Raw genomic sequence first — 15905 nt, 5'->3', positions numbered from 1 at the left:
CATCCTACCTCTGAACAAGGGCACATGTGGAGCAAACATGAACATTTATTTTGATTTAATATCTTGCCACATATTTACTTTCTCTCTGAAAATAATATAATCAATTGACATATTACTGGATGATATATGATCGAGAAAATTTGTATTGACTCGTAAAATATTTCTAATTGACATCATATCTAAATATCAATTTTCTCAATATCTTATTTTTCGAGATTACATTTCTAATGTAAATATAGAACTATCATTAATTTTTATTATTTAACCCCCGAAAGTTTTTAGACATTTGATCATACATCAATGGATATGGACGTGATCTCTCACTTCTCTCAATAACCAAGGTTTTTTTTTCAAGGATCCACCCCTGCATTTATATACTCGTACAAGAATATAATTCAAGAGAAATTTTTGTTAATTGAAGAAAATTTATCATATAACCGAAGGACATTGCAAACTATACTCGAAAGCCTAGGAAATAAATTTCAGTATATGGAGATAGAACTCGTGTAATTGAACTCCAAATGTTCACGTGAGAAAATGATAAAACTAAAAATAAATAAATAAATATAAGGTTTTCTAATAAGAATTAAAGATTTTTAAAATCGATAAGAAAATTATAATTATTAATAATTAATAGAAAATAAAATTCTTATCAAAGAGAATTTATAAATAGAATAAAAAATTTAAAATATATAAAATGTAAAAAAAATCAGTATATCATCTCCATATTATTGAGTTCAAAAGATATTCAAATTTGTGTATCAAATCCGCAATATTAATGTATATCTTCGACAAGTTAACCTAAAAAATAAATAATAAAGAGATATGATACTCGTTCCATATGTGAAATTATGATTCAAACTTTAATTTATGTGTTACTCGATCGATGTAACAGATAAATATAAAAACACTGATGAGGTTATATGCATAGACTCGTAATTACACTACTTCAGTAGAATACGTAATCAACTATATCTATATCGATAAGATGTCAATCTTGACAGAAAATTTGTAACCGACAAAATATAATATTAATGACGTAAACAAATTAAATTATATTCAAGTGGTAAATTTATAAAAATAAACCAAGTTAAATGATGTGAAAGTTCCTAAAACTAATAAAGATCAACATTGACCAAAAGATATGAAATTATATAAAAATAAAATAATCTATGATTCCACAAAATTCTACTTCAAATTTTCTTTAACTTTATAAATAAAATTATATCAATAAAAACCATAGATATTATTCACATTCATAATTATATATAATAGTATATATATATACTTATACAAAAGTTAAAACACTCTTCTCTTGACAAACACACACACAATTTACACACACTGAGGTTCGTTTTTCCTTCTCTGCTTCCTCTTCTTCTCCCCACACCCCCCTTTTCCTCCCAATTCAATCCAATCCAATCACATACACACACATATACATACACGCGTACACGTATATTATATGTATATCTTCACTCTTTTTACTCAATTTTACACAAAAAGATTCAATCTTTAATCAATTCAACACCTTGGATGATGCGTGTATATGTGTGAATTGATTGTAATGCTGAGAATAGTGTTTGATTTCGTGTTGATTGTGTGATTAATGAATTAGATCTGTGTTTCTGGTGCAGATAATTGTTGAATTGAATAAATTTGGAGGTGATTAGGGTTTGGATTTATGTCCGTCAATCAATCTAGGGCTGAGAAGAGCGAGTCGGTACGGTATCAAAAGTTGAATCGATCCGGGAGCTCCGGTGTGCAGAGGAATTATTCAGGCGGTGGTGGTAAGGGTAGCGGTGCTGCCACCGCCCCTACTCCTTCGCTTTCGACTAATCGAAGGTATATTACCCTCTTTATCTTTTTATAGTTGTGGGCGTTTGTGAATTTAGTTAATTACTTAAGATTAATTGCTACTTGATTAGTTAGTAATCAAACTCTGTAATTCACATGTGATCAGTTGAAAACAAAAGATTAATTAGTATTGGATTGTTTAGTAATTTCGATAATTAAACAAGTGATTGGTTAATAATGGATACTTATGTATATTTTTTCTTTGTAAGCAAAGGTATAGAATGCTTGGTCCTGAATCTATTGAGTTTTAGATGTTTTGCCATCAATGTTTATGTGTGTGTATTTATATGTTTTTTGTTTGATGAAATATATGAAGAATTGTTTTTGGTGGGTTGTTTCTAGTTTTAAGAAGCCTAGCAATGCACAAGGATCACAAACTCGGGTTGTGAATTCGGATATTAGGAGTGATGCTACTACAGGTGGTAATGTTGCTGTTTCTGGTTCAGGTCGTGGTGTACAGAATGGTGCTCATCCGCAACAACATGGTATAGCCTCAAATTTGTTTCTTGTCTACGAGGATTTTATTATTATTATTTTGTTTAACTTCTAGGGTGATTGCTAATTTTTGTTTTATTTGCTGTACTTGTTGTAGGAGGGTCTGATGCATCAGTTGTTGTCAAGCAGAATGTTATGCCATCGACACAAAAAGTTAACCGGGGTGTGCCGAAAGCCCCAGCTCCGAATAGTACCCCTGTCAGCTCAAACACAGTGGTCCCTTCAACCCCTGCAAAAGGTTGACTGTTGTTTTGTATAAATATTTTGTTGTATAACATGTTAAAGTTAAAATTTTGAAGCTTTGGTATGTTATAACAAGCTTATAGGAGTTTCTTGTGGCTCAGGTGGGGGTTTTCCTCTTCAGTTTGGATCAATAAGTCCTGGGTTGATGCAGGTAAGTTTGAAATTTTTGAATCAAGAATTTATATCGTGGGCTATATCAATTACGTACAGGTTTAGTTAACATTAATATATTCTAATTGGAATGATTTTGTTTGTGCTTACAGGTACCTGCTCGAACTAGCTCAGCGCCGCCGAATCTGGATGAGCAGAAACGAGAACAGGTTTGCACATTGGTTCCATCTTTCTGTGTTTATTGCTTTGTGGGCCTTGCTCATATGATTTACTTGCAACTCTGATTAGAAAAAAAAAGTTTCTATAACTGCATTCTCTTTTTATTATGGGAAACTAAATCATCTGGCATGTTGTCTGCTTTACAGTCTGAAATGTTTAAACAAATAAGCAGTGTCCTCTTGTTTAGAATAAAGAGATCTTAATAATTTTTGGCTACCCCATTTAAGGTGTTATATATTATGATTTGGTTGACTGTAATATGCTGTTATTCATGTAGAATGACTTTTACCCTAATACAGGGAGATGACCTGATTAAATTATATTACAATTATTTGAATAGGTTGATCAATATTGTTTATCCCAGTTGATATAAATTGTTTGATGTCTTCCTCTCTTGCTCTTTAATCATGTTTGGCAGGCCCGCTATGAATCATTAAGAGCCGCGCCTGTACTGCCAGCCCAATCTGTTCCTAAGCAAAACGTGCCTACAAATAATTCTGGATCTGCTGACCAAACTAATGTCGTTGACACTCATTCAATGTCAAAAGCAAGAAGAGATGTTCAAATTGCCTCTGGTCCACACACAATTCAAACACAGAAGCCTTCTCTTCACCCTATATCTGGGATGCCTATGCAAATGCCATTTCACCAGCAACATATACCAGTTTTTGGTAATCATCCAAACCCACAGTTGCAGTCCCAAAGCATGGTAAATAGCTCTATGCCAATGCCAATGGCCATGCCCTTCCCAATGGGAAATCCCTCTCAAGTACAGCAGCAACTATATATTCAAGGTCTTCCACCCCACATGTTGCCGCCTCAGGGCGTAATGCATCAGGGCCAAGGTGTAAATTTCTCATCGCAAATGGGGACTCAGTTACCTCACATGGGCAATATGGGGATGAACATCAATCCTCAGTTCCCACAGCAGCAGCCAGGGAATTTTGGTGGTGCCCGTAAAACAGTTAAGATTACTCACCCAGATACACATGAAGAGTTGAGTTTATCCAAAAAGGCTGATACTTACGTAGAATCTGGGTCTTCTGCTCCACGATCACATACCAGTATACCGCCTCAGTCCCAACCTATTTCATCTTTTCCTCCTGGTCGTCCAAGTAACTATTACCCTAATTCTTACAGTCAGGGTTCTGTCCTCTATACAGGTCCTAATTCACTTCATTTAAATAGTAACCAGGTTGCTCCAAGTTCACAGGCTCCAAGGGTTTATAAACAGGTTAGCCTGTATTTCTTAACTATAGTATTTAATTTGTATTTTTCACTGATATTATTGTTGCATGGCATTGCCGAGTTGTTACTTATGGAACCTGGTCAATCTAAATATAGGTCACAGTGAAGCCAGCAGCTCCACGCGTTGAGAAGATTGCCGAGTCTTCTTTACCAGCAAGCTTACCTACTGTTGAGAAGAATATTCCTAAGATATCTGGTCGAGAAGGAGAAGCTACCTCAATTCGTAGTGAAAGGGATTCTGAAAATATAACTGATATGTCCTTACCGAAGTCAGAGTCTACATCGATGCCTGCTCAAAGTAAAGCAGCTATTGGAGTATCTGATACAGTTTCTGCATCTAGTCCTCCCAGCTCTTCTAGTACACTTCCTGAAATTTCTGAGCATCTTAAATCAACAAGCTCCAGAACTACTGTAATTGAAAAAACAGATCTATTAAATAGGTCTAACTCTAATGATAATGATGAGAAACATGGTAAGAAGAGTCAATCTCTCCTGCAGAATCAGGTATGAGCCTCTTTTCTGTGTCCTTTATTCATCGGCAGTATACTTGAGTTGCTGCAATTAGGCATTATTTTAACAATTTATTTTTGTTCAGATTGGTGGATCATCTGTATCAGTTTCACCTTCGTCACTTGAAGTTATAGATAACACAATAGAATCTGCTTTACCAGAAGCTGGTCCAGGAGAAGGATATGTCGGGGAATCCAAAACAACCTGTGTTTCTGTTGACTTGAATTCAAATATTGCTGAGGTACATGGAATCCATGAGTTGGCGAAAAGTGATGGAGTTGATTCTGCCGAAATGTCTACTGCCACTTCGGTGCATTATAATTCAAAGCAAGAAGCTATGGGAGCTCAAGAAAGTAGACACATACTGCTTTCTGATGAGCCAACTGCAGATGCTACTGGATGTGCGTCAAAACCCAATATACCAAAACCATCAGACCATGCTGACCAAACTGAGAGCCTTGTTGTGGAAGTAAAGGAGACACAACCGAAGTTGGAGAAGGAACCTGTACATCTCACAAAAGGTGAAGAAGATGCTGATTCCTCAACTTCTATTCCCGGGGCAGTGGACCGCCTGATTACTGAAACATCCATCTTGTCTCTTGGATCCACAATCTCAAATGAGACTGAAAAGACTTCGGCTTCAGATGCTTCTACAAAAAAAGATGATACTGTGGGTACTATAGAAGTTTCTACCGTGGAACCCGATAAGCTAGATCAGAAATCACAAATGCCTTCAATTCCATATCGTTCTGAGCTGCCTTGTGAAACTGAAAATGAAGGTAGTGAAACTACAGATTTGCTTTCGAAAGATAAACCTGTACCAGAGACAAATATGTCAAAGAACACTAATGCAAAGAAAAAGAGAAAAGAAGCTTTACAAAAAGCAGACCGTGCTGGTACAACGGCTGATCTTTATATGGCATATAAAGGCCCAGATGAGAAGAAAGAAAATCTCATCGATAATGAGAGCTCTGAGACATCCTCTAGCATTTCTAAAGAGTTGGCTGCTAGCATTTCTCAGAAAGACGTACCGGGTGAGAGTAAAGCAGAACCGGATGACTGGGAGGATGCTGCAGATCTATCAACTCCTAAACTTGATGATGGTAAGCACCTTGGAGAAGTAAAAGATCACATTGAGGATAAAAGTTTGATGGACAGAAAGTACTCCAGAGATTTCCTCCTTAAATTTTCAGAACAATGTAAGGATCTTCCTGAGGGCTTTGAGATTACTTCAGATATTGCAGAGGCATTGGTATTGTCTATCGGCAATGTTCCTCGGGAAATGTTACCCAGTCCAGGAAGAAATGATGAAAGGTCAATGGGAAGATCTCGATCAGGTCGTCGTGGTAGTGGCATGGGTGATGATGAGAAATGGAATAAGGTACTCCCTCTACCCTCTGGACTGGATATGGGTTATGGCAATCATGGAAACAATGTTGCTTTTCAGCCTGGAGGAAATTTTGGGGTATTAAGAAATCCGCGTGTTCAATCACCAGTCATGTATTCTGGTGGAATCCTATCTGGACCAGTTCATTCTATGGGTCCTCAGTATGGTATGCAGCGAACTAACTCTGATGCTGACAAATGGCAGCGGGCGACTAATTTTCAGAGAGGTCTAATACCTTCTCCTCGGACTCCCGCACAGGTGATGCATAAGGCTGAGAGAAAGTATGAAGTGGGTAAAATAACTGATGAAGAACAGGCAAAGCAAAGGCAACTGAAAGCTATCCTAAATAAGTTAACTCCCCAAAACTTTGAAAGACTATTTGAGCAAGTTAAACAAGTAAATATTGACAATGCTGGTACTCTCACCGGCGTGATATCTCAAATATTTGATAAAGCTCTCATGGAACCGACATTTTGTGAAATGTATGCTGATTTCTGCTTTCATCTTGCGGGCGATTTACCTGACTTTAATGAAGACAATGAAAAAATTACTTTTAAGAGGTTACTTTTGAACAAATGCCAGGAGGAGTTTGAGAGAGGTGAGAGGGAACAAGAAGAAGCTAATAGAGCTGAAGAGGAAGGGGAGGTTAAACAATCTGATGAAGAAAGGGAAGAGAAAAGGGTCCAGGCACGAAGGCGAATGTTGGGCAACATCAGACTTATTGGGGAATTATACAAGAAAAAGATGTTGACAGAAAGAATTATGCATGAATGCATTAAGAAACTTTTGGGCCAATATCAAAATCCCGATGAGGAAGATGTAGAAGCATTATGTAAACTAATGAGCACAATCGGAGAGATGATAGACCACCCTAAAGCCAAGGTGCACATGGATGCATATTTTGATATGATGGCGAAGCTGTCTAATAACATGAAGCTCTCATCTAGAGTGAGGTTCATGCTGAAGGATTCAATCGATCTGAGGAAAAATAAGTGGCAGCAGAGGAGGAAAGTTGAAGGTCCAAAAAAGATCGAGGAAGTGCACAGGGATGCTGCGAACGAGAGGCAGGCACAAGCTAACAGATTGGCTCGTGGACCAAGTATGGGTTCATCTTTTAGAAGGGGACAACAACCCATGGACTTTGCTCCAAGAGGGTCAAATGTTTTATCATCTCCAAATGCACATATGGGTGGATTCCGTGGAGTACCACAACAGCCACGTGGATATGCCAATCAAGATATCAGGACAGATGAGAGACATTCTTTTGATAACAGGAACCTATCAGTTCCTTTGCCCCAGAGGCCCCTTGGTGACTCCATTACTCTTGGGCCCCAAGGTGGTCTTGCCAGGGGAATGTCTATAAGAGGTCAGCCTCCGATGTTAAGCATCCCCTTCTCTGACATGCACAATCAAGATTCCAGGAGGCCCACAACTGGTCTCAACGGGTACGGTTCTGTAACAGATCAACGACCAGTTTTTACTTCGAGAGAGGAAATTATTTCACGATCTGCCTCTCATAGGTTTGTCAGCCCTGCTGCTCATGACCACATGAATTTAATGGATGGGAATTCAAGTTATGTGAACAGGGAAGTGCAGAATCCAGATCGTGTTTTTAACAGATCTCGGCCAAATACGCCTCCTTCCAGAAGTATGGAGTCGAGTTCTGTAGGAAACAATCCTTCGGAAAAGGTGTGGCCGGAAGAACAATTGCGTAAAAAGTCATTGGAAACTATTAAAGAATTCTACAGGTATGACGAAAACTTGTTGCCTTCTTGTGGTGGTTCTCTTTAATAACCTGATAATTATCTGTTTGATTTAAAAATGTTATTTTAATTTCCATAATACTGGGTGTACTGTTTACTGTAGATATGATTATGAACGTATGGTTATATGCTAGTTTAACAAAGTCAGCCGACGTATGGTTAATGCGAGTGTTTTCTTCTGGTGGACAACTATCATTTGTACATCTTGCAATACTAGGAAGTTGTATACTTCTAATCTGCTGTTTCTTTTATGGTTATGTTTTATTATTCTATTAGGCGCCAAATGGATTGTTGGTAATGTTGTAAGGTAAACAGTCACATCTGCCCATCCTACCTCCTCTACGTTCTTGACAGCCCATCTTTGTCTCAGTACAGTCTTTCAGTAGAAAATGTAAAAGTCTTGATTTCTGTTAATCTCTTGCGTCTTGGGCCATAGGACTTCCGAACCTTAACCAGTTGATGGACATTGATTAACCTAATTGATGGATATTGATTAGAAGGAATCTCATATTCCCGACTTCGATTAGAGGATTGTTCTTTTGGTTCACTTGTCAAGGATTATAATATTTGTGAGAAGTATGCTTCGGACTGGAGTCTAACACTTCAGTCATCCTCCCTATTCATCCCTATCCTTGCCAAAATACTTTTTTGAGGCTGGACATCCCTTAGTAAAGGATATGGAACTCAAAGTCTCTTCTCTTTTTGGGGAGATGGAGGGGGGAGGTTGGGGAAGCGTTACAAAATCGGGAGGTCGGGGAAGTGCTACAAAACTAATGATACTAGCTAGTGTGAATATCAAGTGTTGAACTTTAATAAGAGCATCTGCAACCCAACACAAACTCTATAATGTTGCAACTTTTGGTCTATAACTCCAATGCAACTTTATAATGGTGTAAGAATTACACCAAATGAATAGTGTGACACCATATTTGGTGTCAAGTGATCATTTGATGTAATATTTGCACCATTGTAGAGTTTTTCGAAAATTCCAAGTTATACCCTTATGCTTGTTAACAAAACAAATTTATTTTAAATATTTCCCGTTTATTTCCTATCATGTCCATCAAAACAAATACTTTTGAAATTTAGAGGGATTGTATCTTCTTATAGACAAAAGTTTCTTATTGATGTAATATAGTGTACGTGCTTTGGAGTAGATTTTGTGAATGATTTAATTTTTACACCAAAACAGTGTGAAAGTTACACCAAAATGGTGTAACGGGTTGGAGATGGTTTAAAGAGTGGAAGAGGGCTAGAAGTTGGCTATTTGAATTATAAACCAAAGCAAAGGCCTCCATGACCATGAGCAAATTGCAAAGGTTTAAGGTGATTAGCAGCCTCTTGTGCTGACAGTAAACAACCCCCTGGCCCTCCCTAGACAAAAATAAAAAGATAGTGACATACAGTTTTTAAATGTACCCAACTAGTGTGTATTACTAGTATTTATGCCTTTAATAACTTCAATTGTCAGTTTATGTACTTCAACGAATTTTCAGTTATCAGTAACATTATATCATATAAAGACAAAAAAAAAGTCAAATAATTACGGAAAAATAAACCAAGACACAAAAGTAAAATAATTACTAAAAAATAAACCGAAGCAAGTAATGGAATATATTGGCCTATATTTATAATGAGGGCTACCATTAAAGAATTGAAGTAATGTGTGTATGCTATTTTTATACTTTCTTCCACTGAACTTTTTGTTCAATGTGCATCTTTGTAAAATTAAATTAAGCCATTAACTTGCATGCATATAAAAGAGACTGTAACTGTTTTAAGCTAGTAAGTTGCATATCTTTCTGTAAATTAGGGCACAGTGAGAAAAGAAGACAGCTGTAAAAAAGAAACAAAATAATGGGTAAGGATCAATGAAGATCTAGATGCAAAACCCTACTTGCGAATAGAGTGACTCAGCAGAGAGATAAATGTGATGTCTTGGCTGATTTATGTTTGTCTCATACTTTGTGGGTTCTGATAGGTATATTTTGAGTTGGTCTGAATGCAGAAATGAAGGCACCCCCACACCCCCACCCACCCCCACCCACCCACACACAAATTAATAAATTAAATTGAGATAACTGCATTTTTATTTTAGACCACTTGCTCCTTCTAGCTTAAATGAGAAGTCCTATACATCTTCCTAGATAGTGTCATCATGCTTTATAGCTCCTCTGTTAGTTTTGCGATGGATTGAAATCTCAGGGCTATTCTTTACCACTGTAATTTGTGTGTTTGGATTTTATTAAAGGCTGATAGTGTGTAAATATATTATTAATCCTAACTGTTGAAATAATTCTGCTGTGTCTTCTCTGAAGTGCTTGCAGTTTCTGTTCTGTCTATATTCACTGTCTTACAGTCTTGTGTGTTTGATAGCATATCCATAGTCTGTAACCAAAAGATTGGTACTGCATGAGTAATTATTTATAAAAATTAATATGTGATTATGAAGTTTCAGTAGAACTTGCACAGCTGTGATATCACCGAGTATTATGTGTATTATTTATAAAAATTAATATGTGATTATGAAGTTTCAGTAGAACTTGCACAGCTGTGATATCACCGAGTATTATGTGTATTAAAATTAATATCTGATCATGAAGTTTCAGTAGAACTTACACAACTGTGATATCACTGCTTATTATCAGGTAAAATAAGTCTCATAGTGTTGTAGTGTTCAAAGAAATCTATTTACAGTATGAACATCTGAACTTACAAAATGCTTGAATCTGCCTGGCCTAGTTTTAAAGAGACTAACATGAGATTGATGGGTAGCCTGAAGTTTTTAGAGGGTTTTGATTGTTGCTGATTGATCTGTAGTGATATATGTATTTTAGGCTTCGTTTTGCAGCTCATTAAGCTCCTTTAGTAGTATTTTGTGCTTTCTTTATTTCTTTATGCATGTGGATGAGTCCATGACGGTCACGATAGGCAGAACATATGTGATGGATAGGTCTATCCAGTTTAACTACTACGTTATTCGTTTAAGACCCCTTTTGACTAATTGATTGATGGATCAGGAAGATATTTCAGTCATGAGTTGAAAGATTGAAATTGGGCTGAAAAGGCAAAAATATTGGAGAGTGGGGTGATGATTGCTTAAAGGGTGCTTTTAAGTATCAAGTCAGAATACTTGATATTTAATTTGATTTAATTTAAACATGATAAGCTAAAGTCCATAGTTACATAGGACTGGGTTCGATTCGAAACGGGGAACGAAATCGGGTACGTGGAACATTAGTTTTAGTGAATCTGGTACGATGGAACGTATAGGTACGATGGAACGTATGGGTACGATTGGTCCTTTTAAAAAGAATTCTATAATCATATATATAAATTCCATTATAATATACAATTTTAGTTGATAATTTATACATTTATAATTTTTTATAAAGAAAAAGATATTGAATAACAAATAAAAGTACACATTTATTGATAAAATAAATTACTTATCATATGACATAGACATGGATCTATTGTTCAAAACAAGAATGAAGTGTTTTCTTGCGGGTCGTCACTTCCGGCGATCTGGGTCGCGACCCTGAACGTTTCCGTTCGCGTTTCCGACCGTATCGGGTACGAACGATCTAGATCGCGGTTCGTGGCAGCGTACCCGTTTCCTTGTATCTATGAGCTAAACAATGCTTAGTTTGGTGAGGTTGGGGCCACATGAAGCTATTGGTGCAATCATGTAGCAGTAGCACAAAACATAATACGGAAATTATTAACTGCTTATAATCGTTAGCTTTTATCTTGTACTACCTCTGTCCCACTCAAACCGGCTTATTTTGATTATTTAAAGTCAAGGTGGGAAGACGTTGACTGAAAGTTAATAACTATAGCAATATATATATATATTAAAAAAATTACAAAATATAATATTATTAAAACTATTACGTTGAGTTTTTTTAGTACATCCAAGTTAAAAGCCAATTTTGCCTGTCAAACTATCTTCAATGTACCTGCAAAACAAGAAACCCCAAAGCTGTATCAGTTTATGCCTATATTTGTAAATTAGAGCTTATCAGGAATTCTACCAAGGTTTGATTTCTCTTTCATAAGTTAAGGAGCATGTTTTGATTTAGGATGGCTTCCTTATCAGTAGGTTCCTTACTCGACAATGACTAGGCTTCTTCAACTTGTAAATATCAAAGGATAACAGGAATTTGTTTGCTTGTGATGGTTGTGATGAGTCTGAGTAAATTATTTTGTTACTCTGTATTCAGTAATACTGCATGTGGACTTAATAGATGCTCTTTTATTTCAGTGCCAAAGATGAGATGGAAGTTGCCCTGTGTGTCAAAGATTTGAATGCTCCCAGCTTTTATCCATCAATGATATCTATCTGGATAACTGATTCCTTTGAGAGAAAGGACATGGAAAGGGGTCTACTAGCTAAGCTTCTTGTGAACCTTGCCAAATCACGAGACACCTTGTTAAGTCAACCTCAACTTGTGGAAGGGTATGTAACGGCTACTAGATACTCTCTAAAGAAATTTATGAGCGACTTATAGCTTAAGATCAAAATATTGTCTGGTGTTCTTTCAATTTATAGTCCTTTTTTGCCAGGTTTGAAACAGTTCTGGCTTGTATGGAGGATGCTGTAACTGATGCCCCAAAAGCACCACAATTTCTTGGTGGCATCTTTGCCAAAGTTGTGCTAGAAAATGTGCTTCCAATGGCAGAAATCGGAAGGTTAATTTATGAAGGTGGGGAAGAACAAGGACAGCTTGTAGAAGTAGGGCTTGCAGCTGAAATTCTTGGAAGCGTCCTGGAGATTATAAAAACTGAGAAAGGTGAACAGGTTGTGAAAGAAATATGCACGGTCTCCGGTTTACATCTAGAAAACTTTCGGCCTCCGAACTCAAAAAAGGCATTGACGCTAGATAAATTCATCTAAGTGTAGCCATGATTATTGTAATCTGCACAGAAGGATATTTTTATCCAGCTCTATCGGTGTATCTCTTCATATTGCAGATATATTTATCTCTAGATGGTCACTTGGGTTGGGTTTTATAAATGGAGGCCCCCTTCATATATTTTTTTAATATCATTTAGACCCAGACATCCATGGTTTTTAATAAACATCTAAAAATTTCAGTTTACACAAGAAACTTTTTTAACTCTGACAGTTGTGCTGACAAGGTTCATTTCCTTTTGGAGATGTTTTTTGTGGAAGTGTGTGCTAAGGGAATAGTAACAGGGGCTCGTGAGTCGTGTCATCACATCATAGAGCTGTTTGCATGTGTTAAAACATAACTTATAATTAAAAATCATTAATATATATTATCCTCATAATTTTTCATAATTATTATATATATATATATATATATATATATATATATATATATATATATATATATATATATATATATATATAGGGATAGGATCAAATAAAAATTTTTTTAAGTTACAAACTTACAAACTTTTTTTTATTCTCCCATCGTGTTAATCCTTAGTTATATAAAGTATCTATGTTGAAAATTCTTCAAAAAACATCACAATTTTTAAAAATAACGCATAAATAAATCGCGTTTTCAACACATTTATAACTGGGGTTCAACATCGGGTGTTGAACACTAATTATCATTGTGTTGAATATATCTAAAAAGATGTTTAAACTATACCTCTGGGGTTTGGGTAGGGTCTAGAAACATATATATTAGTTATATAACATGTTTACCTTAGTTCTTACATTTAAAAATTGGTTTACGTACTTCTCCACCACTATTTTAATCGATTTTCAACAAAATATGTTAAAAAAATGTTGAACTCAAGTTATATATGTGTTGAACAAAAAAAGTTTGTAAGTTTGTACCAGAACCCTCCCCTATATATATATATATATATATATATATATATATATATATATATATATATATATATATATATATATATTAGTCAAAATTATGTCAATTTGACCATAAAAAGTCAAAAAAGACAAATAAATTGGGACGGAAGGAGTAAATAAAAGATATAGTTAGTCAAAATATAACTCATAACTAGAAATCATTAATACATATTATACATAAAAAAATAAAATATACTTCATTTATCTCATTTTAAGTGTCTTGTTTGACTTTTGAATAGTCAAATTGACCAAATTTTGATTGAGATTTCCACATATAATATAATTTTGAAAAATTGAAAAAATTATGTCACTGTAAAGTACATACAATATACTATAAGTTTTTTAAAATAGTAAATATTTTGTTCTTTATTTTTGGTCAAAAATTGGTCAATTTGATTGTTGAAAGTCAAAACAGGACACTTAAAATGGGATGGAGGGAGTAACTCATAACTAGAAATCATTAATAAATAAAAAATATAGTGATTATGTAAAAAAGACCCAACTTCAATGTATATTTCTCGTCGGTAAATCAACTACACGATTGTAGGTTATATTTGTCGAAACTCTGCAAACTTATAAAAAACTTTTAAATCAATTATTATCATATTAAAGTGACATCTATTCATAACAATATAAAATATTAATAACATAATATTTTTAAAATATACCCAAAAAATATAATCAAACCATATGGCCAAGTTTGCAGGCTATTGCGTGAGTTCGTGGGTTTACCCAGTACGCACCCGAAAGGTAGCGGCTGCGGGTTTCTACGTTAAAAATAAAAAAAAAGCATAAAGTTTTAACGGTTCAACAAATTTTACATAATATACTATATATCCAATCTAGCCAAGTAATTTGAGCCAACCTCATTAAAAATCCTCGAAAAGCATCTTCGACCATCTAAAACCCTTAACTAAAATTCATTAATACATATTATAAATACAAAACGGGTTAATTATCAAACTCATCACAGAATTGGACAAATGGTATCAAACTCATCACTGATCTCCACGGGGTCTCAAGTGGCTCCCTAAAGTCGCTTAATGTTATCAAATTCATCACTGCCGTTAAAAAAACTAACGGAGCTTTAGACGGAATGACACATTGGCTTTAGTGTTTGACATGTGGCATGCCACATAAGTTTATATGGAAATAAAGTATGCAATCTTTTTATTAAATTACTTTTCGGATATAATTATCTAAATAAATGTATGGAACTAAATTTTAATATATAATTAACTAAATAATTAAGATTAACTTTTATGTTTTTTATTAGATTATAATTATTTTTGAATAATACTGAAATATTTTCTCTTTTAATAATTATAATTATTATTGTTGGCAAAAAAATATTTTTAAATTTTCTTTTGGAGTTTCTTGTACCAAACAAAAACATGAAAATAAAAATATAACATATGAAGCAGCATACATTGTTCGAATTTCCAAAAAAAACCACATAATTTTAAAGATTAAATGAAATATGGATCCAAAAACAAACATTGTTCAAGCTTAATTAATTAAAATGTTAACCGAATGAACACAAGTCTAAGAAATATCAGTGAACCTAGAATCAAAATGTTAAACTTGTCCGGCAGTTTTATTAACGTGCCACGTCAACCGCCAATGTGTCATTCTGTCTAAACTTCCGTTAGGTTTTTAACGGCAGTGATGAGTTTGATACCATTAAGCGACTTTAGTAAGCCACTTGAGACCCCATAGAGATCAGTGATGAGTTTGATACTATTTGTCCACTTCAGTGATGAGTTTGATAATTAAACCAATACAAAACGCATAGATTATGCAAAAAAAAAAAAAAACTCTAAGTGATATATTCTACTCCCTCCGTCCCGTTGGATTGTTAACATCATTTTTTGGCACGCTTTTTAAGACCTCTATAAAATATAGTTGCATGAGGTTTTTTTTTATAAAAAAAATTCTGAATAAAAGTTTGATATTTAAACTTTTATTCAGAAAAAAAAATAAATTAAAAAAACATTATAGAACTATACTTTATAAGAGCCTCAAAATGCGTGCAAACAGTGAACGTTAACAACCCGGTGGGACGGAGGGAGTATTCAGTATTCATGACAATCTAGATATTAATAACACACTTTTTTTAGCATAAAGTCAAATAATATAGTCAATGTCATCGAAGCACAATGTTTTACCCATTTAACAAATTTTAAACAATATCGTGCAGATCAAATTTAACCAACTAATT

At 34.8% G+C, this 15905-nt stretch overlaps 1 protein-coding gene across 1 annotated transcript; it reads left to right on the top strand.

Annotated features, from left to right (window-relative positions):
- The first annotated feature begins 1270 nt into the window (after window positions 1-1270).
- Window positions 1271-12872, top strand: LOC108218357 (eukaryotic translation initiation factor 4G). Its single transcript, XM_017391273.2, has 11 exons — window positions 1271-1349; window positions 1638-1845; window positions 2200-2342; window positions 2450-2590; window positions 2697-2746; window positions 2859-2915; window positions 3344-4159; window positions 4270-4677; window positions 4769-7818; window positions 12101-12295; window positions 12403-12872. Exons 2-11 carry the CDS (start codon window positions 1685-1687, stop codon window positions 12731-12733), a joined length of 5352 nt encoding a protein of 1783 aa, XP_017246762.1. The 5' UTR covers window positions 1271-1349; window positions 1638-1684; the 3' UTR covers window positions 12734-12872.
- Window positions 12873-15905: the final 3033 nt, after the last annotated feature.

The sequence above is a fragment of the Daucus carota genome, chromosome 4 (assembly GCF_001625215.2).
Source record: "Daucus carota subsp. sativus chromosome 4, DH1 v3.0, whole genome shotgun sequence".
Taxonomy (NCBI): domain Eukaryota; kingdom Viridiplantae; phylum Streptophyta; class Magnoliopsida; order Apiales; family Apiaceae; genus Daucus; species Daucus carota.
Note: the sequence above shows the minus strand (reverse complement) of the source record. Positions and strands in the feature narration are given on the sequence as shown.